We start from the raw sequence: 21,578 nt of genomic DNA on the forward strand, positions 1-21,578 counted from the left end.
TCCTAAACCCTCATTCACTATTCCCTACGTTAATCCACTAATACTGTTCACTTGAAGGAGTGACTGAAAACAAGTGAGCGAATTCGGACAGCCGTTGAGCGTACATCGGTTGTAAACTCGTTATTGCAGTGCAATGTGGAATTGAATAAGTGCACTCAATAATGTCCACTATGGTTTCGGACACCACTAATGGATGTCCCCTCAAATAGTGCACTATTTGAGGGTATAGGGGGCGATTTCGGATTCAGTCCTGGTGTTTTAATATGTCTCTTTTGTTCACTTTCAACCACTTCTGTCCCAATTTCTTTGAGGGGAGGGTCTCTTTCGATCGAATGGACAAAATAAGCTCACGCAATTTACAAATGAATGCGCCCGGTTTAGTTTCTCCTCTGAAAGCCGCAAGACCACAGCGAACGCTGTGAGTGTATGTTAGAAATCAGGAATGGTGAGAGATCATTCTGCTTGGTATGCTTTTCGTCTTCAAACCAAACTTGGGTCTCCAGTCGACAAAGTATCACATCTCGTCTGGCTAGTGTGTTTCCCATAATGTTTAGGTCAGTAGGCGGAGAGTAGGCGGTCTTCTGTAGCTGTTCGAACGAGTATGAGGTCTCCGCGGAACAAAAGTGGGCATTTCTAAATTTGTGGGTGTTTTCAAACTGGTGGGTGTTTATAAATCATGCAATGAAAATGATGCCCTTCACCCGACCCCACCCCTAAACCCTACCCTCACTGTGACTTTGGCAAATCAGGTAACGCGGTCGAAAACGCCCCTTTGTTTATGTCCTTGCCCACTGATCTGTTAGCGTCATCCACTTGTGATCTGATCATCCAAAATGCATCATAATACCAGTGTAAACAGGGCCTTTGAAGTGACAATTGAGTGATCAAGAATATTCCATTATGCAAGTAAGACTTCTTTAGATTCCTCCATCCTCATTTAATTCCTTGTATCCTTCTCTCACGCCCTAAGAGGGGTGGAGCTGAGACGCGAGTGACTTTGGATTTTTTTATTTAAGTTTTTATCTCAAATGATGTGATGAATTCCAATTTTAAATTCATCACAGATGTTTTTATGTTGGAGGTCCATTGGTTTGGCTGTAAAGATGAAAATCCCCCCTCTATAATTAGCTGAATATTATATTTCATATGAGTTTAGGTTTAAATAATATGTTTTAAAAATGCTAATATTAGTTTCATATTAGTTTTTTAGTTTAATCAAGTACTTAATTTGAAATGTTTCCTTATTTTCTTTGTGACGCAGAATAAGAAATACAAATGTCCCATTGACTTCCTCTGTGGTGACATCACTTCCTGAATGCTTCGGCTCATAAAGGCAGTGATTCGTTAGAGCTGATAGTTCTCATAATGTCATTGACTGTGGATGAGACAGCAGGTGACCTCCCTGTGCGGGACGTGGGCTTGAGAGCAGGACTGATAACTGTTCTCACAGGTGTGTATAGAGCTGACACGGTGTATGTTTATTTAGATTGCAAGATCATATGCATTTTATTTCTGGTTTGTTTAAATGAGTGGATCTGTTTTGTTCAAGATCATCAATGCATGCTTTATTTCAGACACAGATCAAGACACCAGAAGCTGGAGAAGACCACCACAGGTGCTCAAGATAAAGGGTATGACGTGTCTCAACACTCAACAACTAGTCCTATATATGCACTACTATTTCTTAGTAGGTTTAATACACTTTTTTATAGAAATATATTACTTTTATTTGTTACTATTGGAAAAAAAAATATTCTTTACAATATCCCAGTCTGAACCCGAGTGGTGTTCTGTTATTGGACTTCTGTGCTAGTTACAGCTTGTCCATAACAAACACCATGTTCAAGCATAAGGGTGTCCATCAGTGCACATGGCACCAGGACACCCTAGGCCGGAAGTCAATGATCGACTTTGTGGTTGTTTCATCTGACCTCCGGCCGTATGTCTTGGACACTCGGGTGAAGAGAGGGGCGGAGCTGTCAACTGATCACCACCTGGTGGTGAGTTGGATCCGATGGCGGGGGAAGAAGCTGGACAGACTCGGCAGACCCAAACGTACTGTGAGGGTCTGTTGGGAACGTTTGGCCGAATCCCCTGTCAGAGAGATCTTCAACTCCCACCTCCGACAGAGCTTCGACCAGATCCCGAGGGAGTCTGGAGATATTGAGTCCGAGTGGACCATGTTCTCCACCTCCATTGCCAACGCGGCCACTCGGAGCTGTGGCCGTAAGGTCTCCGGTGCCTGTCGAGGCGGCAATCCCCGAACCCGGTGGTGGACACCGGAAGTAAGGGATGCCGTCAAGCTGAAGAAGGAGTCCTATCGGTCCTGGCTGGCTTGTGGGACTCCTGAGGCAGCTGATGGGTACCGACGGGCCAAGCGGACTGCAGCCCGGGTGGTTGGGGAGGCAAAAACTCGGGCCTGGGAGGAGTTCGGTGAGGCCATGGAGAAGGACTATCGGTCGGCCTCGAAGAGATTCTGGCAAACCGTCCGGCGCCTCAGGAGGGGGAAGCAGTGCCCTACCAATGCTGTTTACAGTGGAGGTGGGCAGCTGTTGACCTCGACTGGGGATATCACCGGACGGTGGAAGGAATACTTCGAGGATCTCCTCAATCCCGCCGTCACGTCTTCCATTGAGGAAGCAGAGGCTGAGGACTTGGAGGCGGACTCGTCCATCACCCAAGCTGAAGTCACCGAGGTAGTCAAGAAACTCCTCGGTGGCAAGGCACCGGGGGTGGATGAGATCCGCCCTGAGTACCTCAAGTCTCTGGATGTTGTGGGGCTGTCTTGGCTGACACGCCTCTGCAGCATCGCGTGGCGGTCGGGGACAGTGCCTTTGGACTGGCAGACCGGGGTGGTGGTCCCTCTTTTTAAGAAGGGGGACCGGAGGGTGTGCTCCAACTATAGGGGGATCACACTTCTCAGCCTCCCCGGGAAAGTCTATTCCAGGGTACTGGAGAGGAGAATCCGGCCGATAGTAGAACCTCGGATTCAGGAGGAACAGTGTGGTTTTCGTCCTGGTCGTGGAACACTGGACCAGCTCTATACCCTCTACAGGGTGCTGGAGGGTTCATGGGAGTTTGCCCAACCAATCCACATGTGCTTTGTGGATTTGGAGAAGGCATTCGACTGTGTCCCTCGCGGCATCTTGTGGAGGGTGCTCTGGGAGTATGGGGTTCGGGGCCCTTTGCTAAGGGCTACCCGGTCCCTGTACGACCGGAGCAGGAGCTTGGTTCGCATTGCCGGCAATAAGTCAGACTTGTTCCCGGTGCATGTTGGACTCCGGCAGGGCTGCCCTTTGTCGCCGGTTCTGTTCATAACTTTTATGGACAGAATTTCTAGGCGCAGCCAGGGGCCGGAGGGGGTCAGGTTTGGGGACCACACAATTTCATCTCTGCTCTTTGCGGATGATGTTGTCGTGTTGGCCCCATCAGACCAGGACCTTCAGCATGCACTGGGACGGTTTGCAGCCGAGTGTGAAGCGGCTGGGATGAGAATCAGCACCTCCAAATCCGAGGCCATGGTTCTCAGTCGGAAAAGGGTGGTTTGCCCGCTTCAGGTTGGTGGAGAGTTCCTGCCTCAAGTGGAGGAGTTCAAGTATCTTGGGGTCTTGTTCACGAGTGAGGGAAGGATGGAACGGGAGATTGACAGACGGATCGGTGCAGCTTCTGCAGTAATGCGGTCGCTGTACCGGTCTGTCGTGGTGAAGAAAGAGCTGAGCCGTAAGGCGAAGCTCTCGATTTACCGGTCAATCTACGTTCCTACTCTCACCTATGGTCATGAGCTGTGGGTTATGACCGAAAGGACAAGATCCCGGATACAGGCGGCCGAAATGAGCTTTCTCCGCAGGGTGGCTGGGCGATCCCTTAGAGATAGGGTGAGAAGCTCAGTCACTCGGGAGGAGCTCAGAGTAGAGCCGCTGCTCCTCCACATCGAGAGGGGCCAGCTGAGGTGGCTCGGGCATCTTTTCCGGATGCCTCCTGGACGCCTTCCCGGGAAGGTGTTCCGGGCATGTCCCACCGGGAAGAGACCCCGGGGAAGACCTAGGACACGCTGGAGGGACTATGTCTCCCGGCTGGCCTGGGAACGCCTCGGGGTCCCCCCGGAAGAGCTGGAGGAAGTGTCTAGGGAGAGGGAAGTCTGGGCATCCCTGCTTAGACTGCTGCCCCCGCGACCCGGCCCCGGATAAGCGGAAGAAGATGGATGGATGGATGGAATATCCCAGTTGTTGTTTTTTAACAGCAGTTACAGTAGATTCAAATGGAGAGCAAATGGAGACATTTTCTGAACTGAGAAAAATGCCTCAGTAATCTCAAATGTGTCTCCTTGAGAATTTCAAAGATAATTTACTTGTTTCATTATTAGTTCAACCATGCTATTCATGTTTCATAGCTCTATACTCTTACTGTATATCAGCAATTATCTAATTTGTGCTTATTTTTAGAAGAAGCATCTGGGACAAAGTCAATATTATTGTGAACTTCTTTCTTCAGTATACAATCCTGGGCTATAAAAGAGTAACTTCTGAGTAAGCACTGTAAATAGTAGCAACTCTGAGTTGTTTTCTAAGTCTCTCTGGCTTTATACAGATCGTCAGCGATTGTTCAGAGTACCACGCGAGCAGCTGGAAGACCAGTGTTTCCGTCTACAGGAGGAGAACACACTTCTCAAACAACACAGCCGCACACAAGACCAAAAACTACGCAGGTACAGAAACGTGCACTAACAACGAGATTCATAAACTTGGGGAAAGTTTTCCATCCTCATTTCTATTCATCTCAATGCTAGTTACTCAGCTGGTGCATGCAGTCCCAGAACTATGCCACCTGAACGCTTTGCTTGGACTCTTTTATCATTGTTTTTATACCCCAAAATACACCGCCTCAAGAAGAGTAAGACAATCTGTTGTCTTGGCTGTTCAGGTTATCAACTAAACTACTGCGATTAAAGCACGGACCCTCGTCTGCAGGGAGGGATGGAGAGCATGAGGACACCATTCAAGAGCTAGAGGCTCGTGTAGCGACTCTAGAGAGCCAGAAGGGGACGCTGCAGAGTAAACTAAATTTAGCCAAGCAACACATATTAGACCTGGGTATCAGAACACATAATAGGCCACGAACAGGTGAGGAGTCACTTACAAAAATCTTGGTAATGGTGTGTGTGTTACTGTGTTTTTGGATATGGTAATATTGCTGAAGCTTATTTTTGGACATGCACCATGTTAATACAATGGTGGCATGTAAATACAAGGTCTATGGTACTTTGAATGACTTAATAATGCAGTATGGTACCACCACATACATAATTTGGTGTTGCAGTCCAGATTTTATTCAGTATCTACTCTCTCTTTCTCAGGGCGAGGCGTGGATGGAGATGGAGGTGTCAGACGAGCTGCCCAAACTGCTCCTGCCCGCTGTGGCATCAGTTTATTGGACGATACTAGAGGAGAGATAGACAGATTGTAAGTTGACCTGTGGGTGTGTTCTTGTGTATGTTTTCACTTTAAAGTTACTATGGAGAATAGACAGAAAAAAAATTGCACTAGTGTAAAAGATGTAGGCCAGTGAGAGCTGTGCGTGTAAACCTCACTCCCCTAATCTCAAGAGCGACTGACGCTAGAGACTGAGGTTTTTGCCTCCTTGTTACAGCGCCCACCTCCCATGCGAACGGGCCCGGGTTCGAGCCCCACTTAGAGCGGGCGGTTCGAACTGGAGGGCTACAGTGGTGCCGTGACCTGGATGAGTCTCAAGAGGCGCTCTAGCGTCAGTCGACGCTAAGGAGGCTAAAGACAGCGGTCTCTATTGTCAGACTTTAGAGCGCCTCTTAAGATTAGGGAAGTGAGGTTTACACACAGCTCTTACTGGCCTACGTCTGTTAAACTAATATGTCTAAAGATATTAAAAAATAACTGCTCTTTAAATACCTCATGGAATGTTCACAATATGATATGAATGTGATGATACTACTCACATCATCACAGTGTCTAAAAATGTCTTTGTGTGTTATATGTTCTTATATGCAAGTTATATTAACTGCAAAAAAAAAATATCAATGGATGCTTATTAGGGGTGCGTTTCCAGAAGCCAACTATGGTCGCAAGTTCTGTTGTTACCAACACAGTTCAACAGAACTTAAGACCGTAGTTGGCTAACAATGCTTTTGGGAAACGCACCCCTGATCATCATTATTCTATCATGCTTAAATAATTGATGCATGTCTGAACAGTTCATATATGTAATAGCCATGGTCAATACAAAACACAACTATTGTCCTCAATATTTCTGTCTCTTTCTCTTCTATAAGCAGAATTGCATTACTCAGGTTTGTTGGATGTTTTTGTTTACATAACTTGCAAACACAGTATAGTGCTGTGCTTAATACCTGCATCTCAGCTGAGACAAAGAAACAAACAAAAGGAGGAAGAAACACTTTTAATGTAGTTCAAAAATGTAGGTCTGCACTGAAAAGCATTTGCTTTATGACAATCTGCTCATGGCATCCCAGCATAGAGACTTCAGCTATGTAGTTCTGCTTTCAACCTTTAAGACTTTGCTAGAATATTTTGCTTGATATTTACTTAATTTTAATGCAGCTTGATCATCCATACCCATATGGTTTAGACACACAAGTTGAGGATCCAAATCCAGTCATTTATTAGGGTAATCCACACAGAAGGTCAGAACCATTACACAGGACACCAGCAAGCACTCAGAAATACAGTATGACACATACGAGATTTTGCAATGAGTGAATACACAGGGCTTTAAATAAGAAGAGTTAACAAGGCTACTGAGAAACGGCTGAAAGTAATCAGACATAATGAGTCGGAGCAATGGGTTATGGGAAGTGCAGTCCATGATGAGATAACAAAGATGGAAGGAGTGCCCTCTGGTGGCTATCATAGGCACTCCGGCTGGCAGACGTGACAGTAGGACATTGCTTCCATGCTATTAATTAGCTATTAAAATGCAATTTTTACATGCAGTATCGGCTTTTCCCTCCTTGTTTCTAATTTTCTGGCTTGTTTTCTCTCTCAGCAGATCTACCATCATAGAAACCCAGCAAGGGAGGGTGGCAGAACAGGAGTTAAGTACTCAGTCTCTTAAAGAATTGTTCAGAGAAAAAGAGAAAGAAATTGAGGGTATTGTGAAAGACCTACGCAAACAACAAGCCGACGGACACAGGTAGGACAAGTTTATGTGTGTGTGTGTGCATGTGGTATTTTTTATTATTCTTTACAGACTCTCTATAAATGTATGTGTGTGTGTATATATATGTGCATGTGACATTTTTTATTCTTCTTTACAGACTCACTATAAAAGATAATGTAGATGTGATCAGACTGCAGAAGCAGCTCTCTGAAAAGAGCTCTGCCCTTCTGGTCAATCAGGAAAAGTTTGCTTCTCTTCAGGAGGTGAGCCATAAGACCAAACCAGAGCAAAAAACATTGAAAACTATTATCCATTTCAATTGTATTAATCGGGAGTAAGTGCATCCATTGTGTGCGCTGTGTGGTTATTGTAGTTCTAGACTAAATGTGAGCAGGCATTTACTCATATCACTTGCTCAAAATCAGATTCAGTATTCCTAAAAATGAATAAAAACATTGAAATGCAAAATCAGAATATTACGCAATTCATGGTTTTCAGTTTAAACCTGTTTTGTTCAGTTTGTCTAAAAGTTTTGTCTTTTTTTAGTACATAAAAGAAAATATGATGCATATTTTAAAAACACATCACAATAAACATTAAGGTCTTTCGAAGCGTTCTTTATTTATAGTAAGTACCAACAACATGTGTTTAGTTTTATATTAAGTAGAATTTCAACTACCATATTATAGATAATTTAGCTTTTGTTTATGGTTAAATGAAGTAGTAAAAATATATTATATTGACCTACATTGACCTAGCATGTGTATATTTTCTTCATAATAAATAATATTTATTCTTTGTATGAAAGTTTATTTAACTAATCCATAAATATAATTTCATAAAAATAATAAATTTGGCTGTGAGTATTTTTTTTAAGTGTGTATGCATATACAGACATATAATTCAGTGTATATGGTGAATTGGATCATAGATGGGGATTTCCACTTTGAAAGAATTGGTATAATGTCTTCCAAATTATATTTCGGCATTAAAACAAATCACCCTCATTACCTTCTCTCTTTGTATTCTTTCTTAAGGCTTACGAGAACCAGCTGGAGGAGGTGAGCTTAAGCTGAAAAGCATTTTAAGTTCTCATCATTATCCGCTTTTTCTTTATAATCATAAAAACATTGACATGACCTGAGAATAAAAACTTAAACACTGAAGTAGCCCTATTGAACTGGACAGAACATTGATAATTAGACCCAGTTAATTTTGATAAATGCCATTGAATAAACAGGGTTCTATGTCTTTTTTATTTTATATGGGTAAATATTATGTAGGGCCAAAGGTCTTTAAAAGAGAGCCAAGTAGCACTGCTGGAGAAGGTGGAGGACCTGAGCGAGCAGCTGAAACAGGAGAAGCAGCGAGTGCTAACACTCGAGGGCCAGCTCAACACTGCCACACTTTCACTGCAAGCTCTGGGGGAGGTACAGCTTGAGTTATTACTCTTAAAGTTTTTGCACTTTTATTTCAAGTTTTATTCTTTGCAATCTTATGCAATCATCTGTTCCTCAGCTTCAGGAGAGGGTTTCCGACCTGGAAGGGGAGAGGAACCTCTTGAAGAAGAGCTATGATTCACTTCTGGAGAGGTCAGTATTTCATAGGATGTAGCGTAGGTAGGGGCAACCAGGGACTTTCTTTAAAGGGCACCTATTATGCCCCTTTTTACAAGATGTAATATTGGTCTTGGGTGTCCCCAGAATGCATTTGTGAAGTTTCAGCACAAAATACCCCACAGTTAATTTATTATAACCATTTGAAAATGTCATTTTTGGGGCCTGTTTTAAAAAGAGCTGTTTTGGAGTGTACCACCTTAAATGTTAATGAGCTGCATATCCCCGCCCTGCTGCTGGACCCAGATGATGAAGAGACACGAATGAGAATGGACTAAACGTCTCGGAATGGTTATTTGATACATTTATGTACTTACAGCGTCCCCTTTGCAATTATGGATGTGCAACACACACACACACACACACGAACTGTGATAACGTTCGCGCAATTTTTTGAAACTACACACACACACACACACACACACAAATACTGTGATTACGTTTGCTAAGTACAAACGATTTATTTATTTTTTTCTTAAGGGGAGGGAGATAGACGTTTATACTGTCTATGGAGATAGAGCAGACCTTAATTTATTTACATTTGTAATTGCTGCAAAAATGATAGCCTACGTGACATAAAACTGTCTGACGTTGTTTGTTGAGACATCTATGACGACGACAATAAATAGCTTTAGAAGCATTTGTTGTTGAACTGGCTGACATCGATTGAAATGACTATTTGCTCAAAAATCATAAAATACACTTACTTCTGGAGGTGACGTTGAATCGCGAACTGTAGGCAATGATCCACACTTGATTAACTTTGACCCTCGTTCACTAAACAGTCAGTCAGAAAATGAAGGAAGTTTAAGTGGCGCCGTTTCTTCATAAATAAAATCCATCCGCTGCGTTTTCAGTGGCTCTGATGTCAGTGAAGACTACTATGTCCATTCTTAAATTCCACAACAGAACACCTAAGTTACACTTCTTATGAGACATTACACACCGGCTGTCATTGAAACAATGGAGGATGCAGATCACCGAGGGCGGGGTCTATGCCAAAACCAGACTGTCAATCAAACCGCGTCGGTGGGGCTTAGCGCATTTCTACGTCACAGTGGGGGAAATCTAGAACAGGGCGTTCTGAGACAGTGCTTGTGATTTATTGAGATAGAAAAAAAATACTGGGTGGATTTTTATCATTCTAGGGTGGTTTTGCTCACACACTGCCAACACACATTTATGTTCAAACACCATGTAAAAGTGAATTTTGCATAATAGGTGCCCTTTAAATAAAGTAAAATTTGGCTGCGTGTCACACTATTACTTATTAAAGCACAGAGATGTTTAATTCGGCATGTTTCTGAACCAAATAATCCACAAATAAGTTGAAGTCAACAGATGGATGAGGACAATTTTTCGAAGGTCAATATAAGAACAACAAGTCTGATTCAACCCTTGCATTTTTCAAGATCACTGGATGATTTCAAGAATGAACAAACAAAACTTCATTAACACGCCACTCTGGGTAACTAGTATCAGTAAGTTCAGTAAGCTTTAAAGCTTGACAGACAAAATGGTGGGTAGCAACAAGGCTTCGCAATGCAGCGATTTGTTTGGCTATTTGGACTGTCAGTTGTTCTAAGGTCAATGGGGCCCATCCATACAACTTTATTCCAGGCTATTCAAGCTATGGAACTGGTTGATGATTTGTCTTTTAACCCCCAAACCATCCTGTAAATAAGTGGAGGGGAAAAGCTGTAGTTAAAAAGTTTTAAAAGTTTTAATCCATTGGTTTCCACCATAGCACCATGTCTGCCCAAAGCCATCAAGAAGGACAACATGAGGAACAAGAGAAAACAAGGGAACCATTTAGAGAAGATAGGTGGAGAGAGGAGGTACAGAAGCTTGAAGAAAGATTGGTCGAAGAAAGGAGAGATAAGATAATGCTGGAGCAGGAGAAGGAACAGATGAGACTTGAGAATGATCGAGTTCAGAAGGAGAATGAGCGAGATAGAGGTAAGGCTCTTGCACTGTCAGATTTATATCCAGCACCATCAATTCTGGACCACATCTCATCTTATTCTGGAAGTGCTGATTATAGCAGCCTGAAAACGGTGCACAAAGTTCTCCTGAGGATTCTGTAATCATCAAATCAGAGCTCATAATTGCAAATATGCAAAATACATCTGATGTTCATGTTTTCAATGTTAATGCAAACATCTCCCCAACAAACTGAATGTATTTTTTCTGTGTTCAGATATGGTTATGTTCCTCAGAGAAAAACATGACTGCTTGGAGCAAGAGGTCCTGCAGCACAGGCAGGAGGTCACATCTTTGCAAGAGAAACTGGACTCTGTTACAAAAGTAAAGTTTCCTGTATTAGGCTTAAATTTCCTTCGCAAAGAGAAACTGGGGCCAGACATTCAGCTCATTAGAATCTGTTTTTCATTCTCTATCAGGAGTTTGATATGAGTGTGGAAGATCTGAGTGAGACTCTGCTGCAGATTAAGGTAAGATTTTAGTTTTAAAGGGGCAGATTTTTTGGCAGATTTCTAAATATTTAGGTAGCTATATAAAAATTGTTTTGCTTTGCTTGTTTCATTATATTTCTGTTTCCCTCTTCATTCTTGTGCTTTTCTCTTAGGCCTTCAGAATGCAGCAGGAGACTCAAGGGGTGATGTGCTTTTTGAAAACGGATGGAAAGTTAGAAGACACATCAAGGGATTTGACTGCAGTACAAGCCTCATATGCAGAAACTGTTTTAGAACTCCAGAAAACTATGGATTTATTATTACTGCAGCATCGCCTAAATGCTGACCTCCAGGTACACACAGTCGCAGTGAAAATAAATCACAACTCTTGCATATATTGCTCAGAATGTCTCTTTTCACTCTACATAATCCAAAACATCATCCGTTACACTTACAGTATTTTCTTTTATAGAACGAGATGAAGACAGTTATGGAGAAGTCTGAAAGAGAGAAGGAGGAGAATAGAAGAAGGGGAAGTGAAAAAGACAAATTGTTGAAAAGCAGAGGCCTTCAAATCAGCAATTTACAAGGTTAGAGGAACTGCTGTTGTAGCATGTATAATATACAAATTATTTTGGCTAGTTGTCACAAGTTTTAAGTTAAAAATCTGATTGTTTTTCCCTTCTTTCTAGCAGTTGTTTGTATATTGGTTTCAAATATCTGTAGTTTAAAATCTTTTTCAGTTATATTTAGTTTAAATAAAACCATTATGTATTATGTTTTATTATTTAACATAAAAAATAAACACTTTACACTGTAAAAAAAAATTACATCCCCAAGTCAAAAATTTCAAGTGATCGATAACATCTACATTTTTCAATTAGTCTGACGTATTATTTCTCATTGAGCCAATGTTAACAGACTATTGCAACAAGAATTTCACTTGGGCCCATTGAAAAATTTAGATGTTATCGGTCACTTGAAATTTTTGATTTGGGAGGATTAGAATTTTTTTACAGTGTACATAATTAAGATGGTTACAAATTAAATAAGTATCAGATTTTAAATTATTTTAAATCAGTAATAATAATAATAATAATATTTCTGAATTGTATCCTCCAAACTAAAATTCTAATGCATCATAATTTTTGTAATTTAGTTATTGGATAAACAAGAAACCATAATAACACCACACTGGAATGCAGGGTCAACTATGTATGCATATGTCTTTATAGAAACTACTGAGAAACAAGGAATAGATGAGAGTAAAAGTGTGACAACTAGCCCCATTCTCCCCTATTTTCTTAATAATGCAAGTATGACATCATATTTTCCCTCCATTGTTTTAGCTCAACTCAAAGAGTTAGCGTACAGCCCTAGAAACAATAAGCGGACCATACCCATGCAGTACACCTGGACAGGCCTGGCACAACAGTCAGTCCAGCTCACAGCAGAGGGCGCCACAGTCACACATCTGCGTGGAGGAGAATCTCTTCTGGAGATCCATCTCACAGGAGCCACCTTCACACCACTGGGACTGAGACTCATGGGACAAAACACAGGAGATCACCAAGGGGTTGCGACCTTTTGCACCTATGGCTTTCTTGACTTTGAAACCCTCTCAACTCCACTAATGTCAGGTTATCAGCCAAATTATGGCTTCAAGTCGCATTACGCCCTTTCTGCCTTCGACCTGGAGAAGCTCAGGGTACAGGAAGGGTCCATCACTGTTGAACTGCACCAAGCACTTGGAGGGGTACAATTTATAACCCGTGGGAGAGCGAGGATCACTCTGATGGGAGCGCTACAGTGCAGAGGTGAACGAATGAAAAACAGAACCAACATCACAGGTAAGAAAAATGAGCTCACATGTGCTTTGCAATTAAAATAGCATATAAATGATGCTTATGTAAGATAGTTTAATTTCACATTCTTTTCATTGTTGTAGCTCTTGATTGCATTACTATTTGCCACCGCATTTTGTAAGTTGTCCTTTGTTCTGCAGGAGCTGAAGGAGAAGTTATAGGAATCCTTGAGTTTTGGGTGTGTTTACACCCTCAGGTGGAACTCGCAGAACCTCAAATGGAAAGACCCACAAGCAGAACAGCTGTAAGATACACCAGAGGTTCGGAATGGGCTCATGGGGAAACAGAGGTAAATGCCACCATGTACATACAGTATGAGGACAGCACTTTTTAGGACTTTAGTGTACTTATTATGGAAATAATATACTTTAAACGAATATATTTACAGTAAATGTGAACTGAAGGACTCAACTCAGAGCCCTTGTCTTATCCCCTCTCCTTCCCCAGCACCACCTGTCTAGATCTGCTAGAGAGTTCTTCCTACTTTTCTTGCAGCATTTCATATTCTATTCCCTGTATTTATGTGCATGTTTTGGCTGTAGCCTTCACTCATGCCAGCAGCAGGAGCAGCAGCAGCGAATCAGATCTAGTCCGCCAAGACAAAGCCTATGCACAGTCTATTCTCATAAAAAAAAAACCATCCTGTTTAAATCTATTCCAAGCATTGTAGAATTAAGTTAGCTGGAATTTAGTAGGGTTTTTTTTAACCACTAAAGTAGGACTAAATACATATTTATATGTAATTTCTTATTTACTTGTTTTGTCTTTGAAATATGGTTAATGTGTACTGGTATTTATGATAACCAAAAATATACTTTAATGTCAATTCTATGGAAACTTGTATGTCATGTGTTTAAACATTTGAACTGATGACGTTGCAATTTAGTAAATTTAAAATATATTAACTTTAAATGTAATATCAAGTAACACAGTACAGGTACAATTATAATCAAGCACTTTACATGTGCTTTACATGTTACACATCACAATAAGTGTAATGCTTTCAAAAACAAACACAAGATTATTAAAACAATTTAAAATTAACTTTTAATTTGACATTATTACAAAATACACTTTTTAAAAGTGTACTTAAATGTGTTAAGAAGTCATTATATCATACATATTTAAGTAGTAGCCTTTTATTTCATTAATTTTATATTATCTGCAAGTACAGCTTTTAAAAAATGTACTTAAAAGAGCACCTTCACTACCACTAGACACACTTCTTTTTTTCACAAGAGTGTAGGGCTGCATCTGAAAGTGCATACTTCCCTAATAGTATGTGACAAGAATAGCATGTCCAAAGTCACAGTAGGCCTACTCTTAAAAGTTAGGCAAAAAGTACCCAGATGACTTACTACTTCTGGCAAGATTCTGAAGTGTGTGTACAATGACACTTTACTATCCCACTTTACAGTATCTCCAAACTGTTCTTTTCCATACAGTGAATGTATACAATAATTAGGGGCTCCAAAAAAGACAAAATAGAGCAAAGAAACACCAAAACACCAATAATTTTGTGTGAGTAACAGACTTTTGTGTGAGGAAAAATACATTATTTAAATAATGCCCTCCATTGTAGCCATACTGTCTTTCACACATGTACATATTTAAAAATTACCAAATGGCTACAGATGACTTGTAATATTGTCATATGGACTACTTTGATATGTTTGACATACACTTTTGTGTGCTTTTTGTCATTTTTGAAAATCAACAGCCTCTTTCACTGAATGGAATCAGCTTAGAGGTTCTAAACATTTCCAGTTGTATTCCTATAGAACGAAAGCCATTGTTAGAGTAAATGTTGAGCATTTTTCTATTTAAGTAAAATGACGACATTTGAATGTCCGTATTATGTAGCCGACATACACATGTTGAATCAAGCTAATTTCAGTCTTCTGTAATATGAATTCAGTGTGTGTTGTTCTCTTGCAGAACTGCTTAATTTGACTGAAATTATTACCTAAAACTGTTAAAAACATGTCTTTTTGTGTGTTCTTTAGGAGATGTATGATTACGGCGTAGGGATACCCAATGAGCTTGAGGTGGTACTGGAGCGCTGTGTGGGTCTCAGTACCCGCTGGCCAGGACTACTCCCTGATGCATACTTAACGTATCGCCTTTATGACCTACCACCTCATTCTACACCCATAATTCAGTGCTGCATGGATCCTGTCTTTGAAGACTCAGCGAGCTATCCGTTAGCTGTTACCACGGATGTATTAGAATACCTGAATGTGGGCAGTCTGTGGGTGTATGTGTTTGATGACAGCGAAAGTCAGACTCCTCCCACTTATTTGGCAAAGACACCAATTCCACTACAAGCCCTTGCTGTAGGCAGACCAATCAGAGGTAATCATTACGATCAAGATGCAATTAAACAAAACCTTAATTGAACAATGTAAGTGGGAATATAATTTTGTGCATACACTACCGATCTTTTTAATGTTTTTGAAAGAAGTCTCTTCTGCTCACCAAGGCTGCATTTATTTGATACGGTTTAAACAGTAATATTGTGAAAAATTATTACGATTTAAAACGGTTACAATTTTTATATATTTTAGAATGTCATTGATTTATCTTTTGGCAAAGATACAAATATTTTCAGCATTATTACTGCAGTCTTCAGTGTCACATGATCCTTCAGAAATCATTTTAATATGCTTATTTGATTCCTTACAAAACATTTCTTATTAATATCAATGTTGATGGTTTTTGCTGCTTAATATTTTGTGGAAACTGTGATACACTACCTTTTAAAAGTTGGGTTTCATAAGACTTCTATATTAAAATAAATTAATTGCCTACTTTTAGGCTACTGTAATTTTTAATAAATTGAATGCATTCTTGCTGAAAAGAATGCATTTAATTTATTAAAAATTACAGTAAAACACATTTATAAAAAATATATATTTCAAATAAACTTTGTTCTTTTGAACTTTCTATTAATTGAAGAATCCTGAAAAACATGTGTCATGGTTTTCACAAAAATATGAAGCATCAAAAACTGTTTTAACATTGATAATAAGAAATGTTATTAATAGTTGAGCCTATTAGAATGATTTCTGAATTATCACTGAAGACTGGACCATGGCTGCTGAAAATTCAGTTTTGCCATCACAAGAATAAGTTATATTTGTATTACTGTTTTTGTTATACTGTTGATCAACTAAGTGCTGCCTCTGTGACTTATTAAGTGACAAACTACTTTTTTCAAAAAGATTTTTAAAGTCTTAATTATTTAAAACTTTTGACCAATAGCGTACATTTAGTAAGTTCATATTTTTTAAACCAAATATCCAATATTCAACCAAGAGAAACAAATAAAAGTAACAAAAACATTATATTACCATGGGAATCAAATTTAGAACCATAAGCAATATTCACTAAGGCAAAGGTAAATTGATGAATAATGTTTCCTCTGTTCGCTGCTGTCAGGTGATTATGTGCTTAGAGACCCTGCTGGCAGTCCTAGAGGAATGGTGAGGGTCACTCTCAGGTGGAAGTACCCCTTTCAGTCACCTGAGACTCCGTCAAGGCAAAGAGAAGGAGCAGAGAAAGAGAGGATGGTCCCGAGCGCTGAGGTGTCACAGAGACCCATTGCAAAGCCCAGGGTGAGTGTCTATGAAATAACAATAACTGCCCAGTGGTGCGTTTCCCAAAAGCATCATTAGCCAACTATGGCCGCAAGTTCTGACATTATCAGCTGAGCCGGTGTTTCCCGAAAACATAGTTTTAACGAACATTCGCAAACAACATCGGAAAGTTGTGTGTTTGGAACGGCAGCTCTCGACCTGTGGTTACAAACATAGTTTCTTGTTTGCATGACACCACTCAACAAATCCTTACCTTGAGCCAAATAAGCAAGCTCACATTCAGTACAATCTATATCTTTTATTCAGAATACATACAAATGTAATTTACGTCTTTTAGTTTGTCAAGAGATTTAAAGCGTCATTTTTGAAGAGTGCGCATGTGCGAACGTGCTCTAGTACGCAAGAACGAGCCTATGATTGAATCTGAAAATAAAGTAAAATAACTGAGAAAAATTAGAAATAGTCCTCAGACGACATGTCCGTAATTTATAGCAAAACATTTAGCATTAATTCGATCCCAAACAGATTAATTAAAAGAAGTTTACTCCAACACATTCGTGACATCATTAACCAACGTGGTTGAACGGCCACTTTGCGACAATATGGTTTCGGGAAACTGTCGTGACTGGCTAGTTGATTTCTTCAACGAAGCATCGTATACTAAGGTAGTGAAGCAGCGAGTTACGTCGCTGTAAGGGAAACGCACCCCAGAGTAATTCAACAACAATATAAAATAAATATTTCAATTTAATTTCAGTCTCAGCTTCGGCCTCCTGCAGACCATGGAGCCAAGACCTCTGACATTCACCCATCCACTCCCATTAGAATCTCTCAAAGAGGTTCGGTCTTACCCCTTCAGTCTCCAACCATTCTGATATCTGAACCGACTTCGAATCACCGGAAACCTCTATCCAGTGCAGGTCAACCATCAAGGTCAGTTAGAAGGAAGCAACAACGCACTGCATCTTCTCCCATTCAGGACAAAGTCAAACCCAGAACCCCTGCCATGTCTATTAAGTCAACTGAGTCCAATCAATTTATGGACTTTAGACCATCGGACTCAGAGCTGAGCACCCCTCGTAGACAAAGGAGCTATCGAAGCCATTCAGCACAGGTAAGGACCTGGGAAGGTGTAACAGGAAGATTTATGAGTATTTAAATCAGTCAGTTCAAATGTGTCCTCAATATGTTTCTTTTGAAGCAAATCAAAATAGAGGATCAGGAAGATGAAGAACAAGAGGATGAAACAGAAGATAGAAGTGAGATTTTCAAAAGTCACTTATTCATTACACAAGATATAAAGTACAGAGTTAAAGCTTCTTTTTACCTCTTTTATCCAAAATAGCTCAGAGTGACGTAGACGCCCTTCAGTCTGATGAATCAAGAGATTCAAATGGAAGTGACGTCATCATAATTCCTCACCCTCCAAAACCACGTAAAAAGGTGATGATCACACAGTTGACTAATGGACGTGTTACATACAACAGAATCTCCAAAATATGAAAAAGCAAAAACATACTTTATATCCAGAAGAGAACTACAATTTTTTTTCACAATTTTTTTGGTCATGCTTTTGCCACTGTCACCTCTGGCTTGTTTACTTGGGGATTAAAGCATTATGTGTTGAGTTTCTGGGTATATCATATTTAAACTACTTATATTGTGGTAAAGATTTTGGTCATATCTCCCACCTCTATGTATTTTTACATTTTTTTAAATAATTTTCTACCAAAATATTTACTACTATACAAGTCATTTTCAACCAAAATCTTTACCAGAATATTAAGTCATTTTCAATCAAAATCTTTACCAAGATATGTCATTTCAACCATGTTAAGGAACGACAATACAATACAGTGATTCTACCTGAAATCAGAGACGCTACTAATATATGAAATTAAACCCATACACTATATTTCTCAACATCCTTGCTTAAATGACTGCAAATAAAATTTGGAAAATCTTAAACTCACATCATATTCTTTGACAACCAGCTGTTTCAGACAGCCAATCGTATTGATGCTTTTTGAGTATTGTACATTGTACACTGTCGCTTGGAAGAAAACTCACCATTATCTAAGTCCCTTAATTACTTATGAACGCTTATGCATTTGCCAGAGTATCAGAGCACATTTGACCATTCCGTGAAATCAAGTTGGCGTAGCTGAAACATTTGTTTTCATGTACTTGCATCTGGCCTTAAATGGGAAGAGTCAGTTCTTCATTAACGTTTGTCTTTGTGTCTCACAGGGAGACAGACTCAGAGTGGAAATCCTGTCACTCTCTTTTAACCCTTCTTCCAGTGTTGCACTTGACTATTCAGTGCACCAGGTGTATGTAGAATACCGCCTTCTAGGTATTCCCATGGAGACGACAGAAACGCCCATGTCCCTGCGTAAACCAACAGACGGGGAGGAAATACACTATAACTTTACAAGAGGTAAGGTCACTGAAATTAATTACCTTTATGTGTCTTAACCAGATGTTCTTCCATGGTAAAAGTCTTTGTCCTAACCATCCACGACCTTTAACATCACTCTGTGTAGCCCCACCCACACTGACGTCTCATTGGTCCAAACTTCTGTTCAACATACAGTAGCTGTATATTAAACATACAATATTTTTTTGATTGACTTTGATTTGGACCAACTTTCAGCATGGAATAACTTCTCCCTGGAAACTTGCAGCACACTCGGTTAGGACAAATGGTTAGCAGGTTTAGTTTTCAAGTTTTGAGTAGAAGGAATAAAAATGCCACTTACATTTTGCCACCCATACTTTTAAAAGGAGTACTTATTACAGAAATAATACACTTTAAAAGAAAATTATTCTTACGAACTCTATGTAATGTTTTTGGACACTTATTTGCAGTTAAATTAAGTTGTATTATAGTTTAAATTCATATTAAACTCAATATTAGTTGAAGTTTAGAGTGCATTTTTGGCCCACTTAAGTGTGATTTATGCACATCCTTATATGTTAATTTCATATTTCATATGTTTATAAAATATGGTCAAAGAATACCGAATGTAGTGCATTTATGGTCAACTGAATATTGAATGTCATTTCAATTGAAACTTGTATGTATGAATTTTAATGTATTTAATATTATATTAATAATCTTTACACATAATTACACATTTGTAAAGAAGTTCAGATTAATAAATGTAAAATATATTAACTTTTAAATGTAATATTAAATAACACATTTTAGTTAAAATTCTAATCAAGTACTTTACATGTGCATGTTAGTCAACACATCAGAAAAAAAGTACTTTTTTAAAGTATGACAAAAGATTATTAAGACGTCATTTTTAAAATACAACTTTAAATTTGTCAGGATTACAGTGCATTTTTAATAGTGTAATTAATTATGTTAAGAAACATACAGTAGTGTTGTTACTGAAGTGGCCCTTTATTTAATATATATATATTCTTATCACTTTTTCTTATCATTTTTTTAATTCATCATACCAAGTTTATGTTAAATTTACTATATATAAAATATATGTATATATATATGTGTGTGTGTGTGTGTGTGTGTGTGTGTGTGTGTGTGTGTAAATATATATATATATATATATATATATATATATATATATATATATATATAGTAAATATATATATAGTAAATTTAACATGAACTTGGTATGATGAATTAAAAAAGTGATAAGAAAAACAAACACATAATTAACAATGTATGTTTCCTTATTTGTTGTCAGTTATTCATGTGGATTCATTGGAAGCAGCTCCTCTGAGACATTACCTCTACACCATGCTGGAAGGCACTGACCCCAACCAGGGCAGGTAAACAGAGAGAATATGAGAGATACTGATAGATGTAACAATAATAATTTCACATGGCAATAAAATGAAAGATTCGTAAAGAAGATCTTCAAATCTCTTGCTTTCTTTCCTCCAATCATCCAGGTTAAAGTTCACAGTAGTCAGTGAGCCCATGAATGAGCAAGAAGAATGTGAAGATGTCGGCTATGCCCACTTGGATTTACGAGAACTTCTTCTGACTGGAAATGATGTAATTGAAGAACAGATTGATGGTAATATTCAGTCATTTTAAAGGAGATGAAAATATACTTGAAATATATGCATAAGAAATACATGCATTACTGTCTGTTTTTATCTGTCAGTTGTCAGCGCAGATGAAGAGCAGGATGTGGTTGGAAAGCTGAAAGTGTCCGTTGAGGCCGCACAGGCTCTGACTGGAATCTATCAGGAATATCATCAGGTTGTGAAGAGGGATAGAAGAGAAACCAGCACAGAGGAGGAGGAGGAGGAGAAAGGAGTGATACAGAAGAACGATGAGGTGCATGTGCTTGATTTTGAAGTTGATGAAGACAATGATTTTTAATGAAACTCTACAGTCCAAGGAACAGAACAAGGAACATCACTGGATTTTTTTTTTTTACTCTACAACAAATATTTTGCTCGTGAAATTCTAAACTCATTCTAAACTTTCATACTGTCAAATGTTTGAATGATGCAAAACATGAAAGTGGCTTCAGCTGCAAAAATGCTTTTATAATATAATATAATATACAGTAATATAATTAATAAAAAAGTTATGTTTTGGGTTGTGCTGGATAAAAATCTCTAGAGTTAAACACGTGGCTGGTACAACTAAGGAAGTGAATTAACTTCCTTTTGACTCATGAGCTGATGTTTTGTTTTCCAATCTGCTGTACTGTAAGCAGAAGAATGGTGCTTAACCCTCTACTGCATGAATTTTGATGACACATGATAAAAATTATTTCACATCATTTCCTGGCTCATTTGGGAACATTTTATTGATTTATTGAAAAATGTCCCTCCCCCAACCCCCCCACCCCAAAATATTTTTTTGTTGCCTGAGGGCAACGTTATGCAACAATGGTAAAGAATCATAGAGAAAATGATCATTATACAATTCTCAGAGAG

General features: G+C 39.2%; 1 protein-coding gene across 1 annotated transcript; it reads left to right on the forward strand.

Annotated features, from left to right (window-relative positions):
• Window positions 1-1,365: 1,365 nt before the first annotated feature.
• Window positions 1,366-21,364, forward strand: rpgrip1 (RPGR interacting protein 1; the record flags this gene model as incomplete). The annotated part of the gene is made up of 26 exons (XM_082184813.1): window positions 1,366-1,450; window positions 1,575-1,631; window positions 4,588-4,705; window positions 4,921-5,120; window positions 5,354-5,459; window positions 7,036-7,182; window positions 7,307-7,412; window positions 8,187-8,210; window positions 8,433-8,579; window positions 8,668-8,741; window positions 10,513-10,724; window positions 10,966-11,072; window positions 11,168-11,218; window positions 11,353-11,532; window positions 11,652-11,769; window positions 12,529-13,029; window positions 13,185-13,333; window positions 15,051-15,399; window positions 16,486-16,661; window positions 17,401-17,757; window positions 17,845-17,902; window positions 17,989-18,086; window positions 18,894-19,083; window positions 20,366-20,450; window positions 20,574-20,701; window positions 20,792-21,364. 26 exons carry the CDS (start codon window positions 1,366-1,368, stop codon window positions 21,010-21,012), a joined length of 4,044 nt encoding a protein of 1,347 aa, XP_082040939.1. The 3' UTR covers window positions 21,013-21,364.
• Between the last annotated feature and the right edge of the window lie 214 nt (window positions 21,365-21,578).

The sequence above is a fragment of the Leuciscus leuciscus genome (assembly GCF_965113295.1).
Source record: "Leuciscus leuciscus genome assembly, chromosome: 11".
NCBI lineage: Eukaryota > Metazoa > Chordata > Actinopteri > Cypriniformes > Leuciscidae > Leuciscus > Leuciscus leuciscus.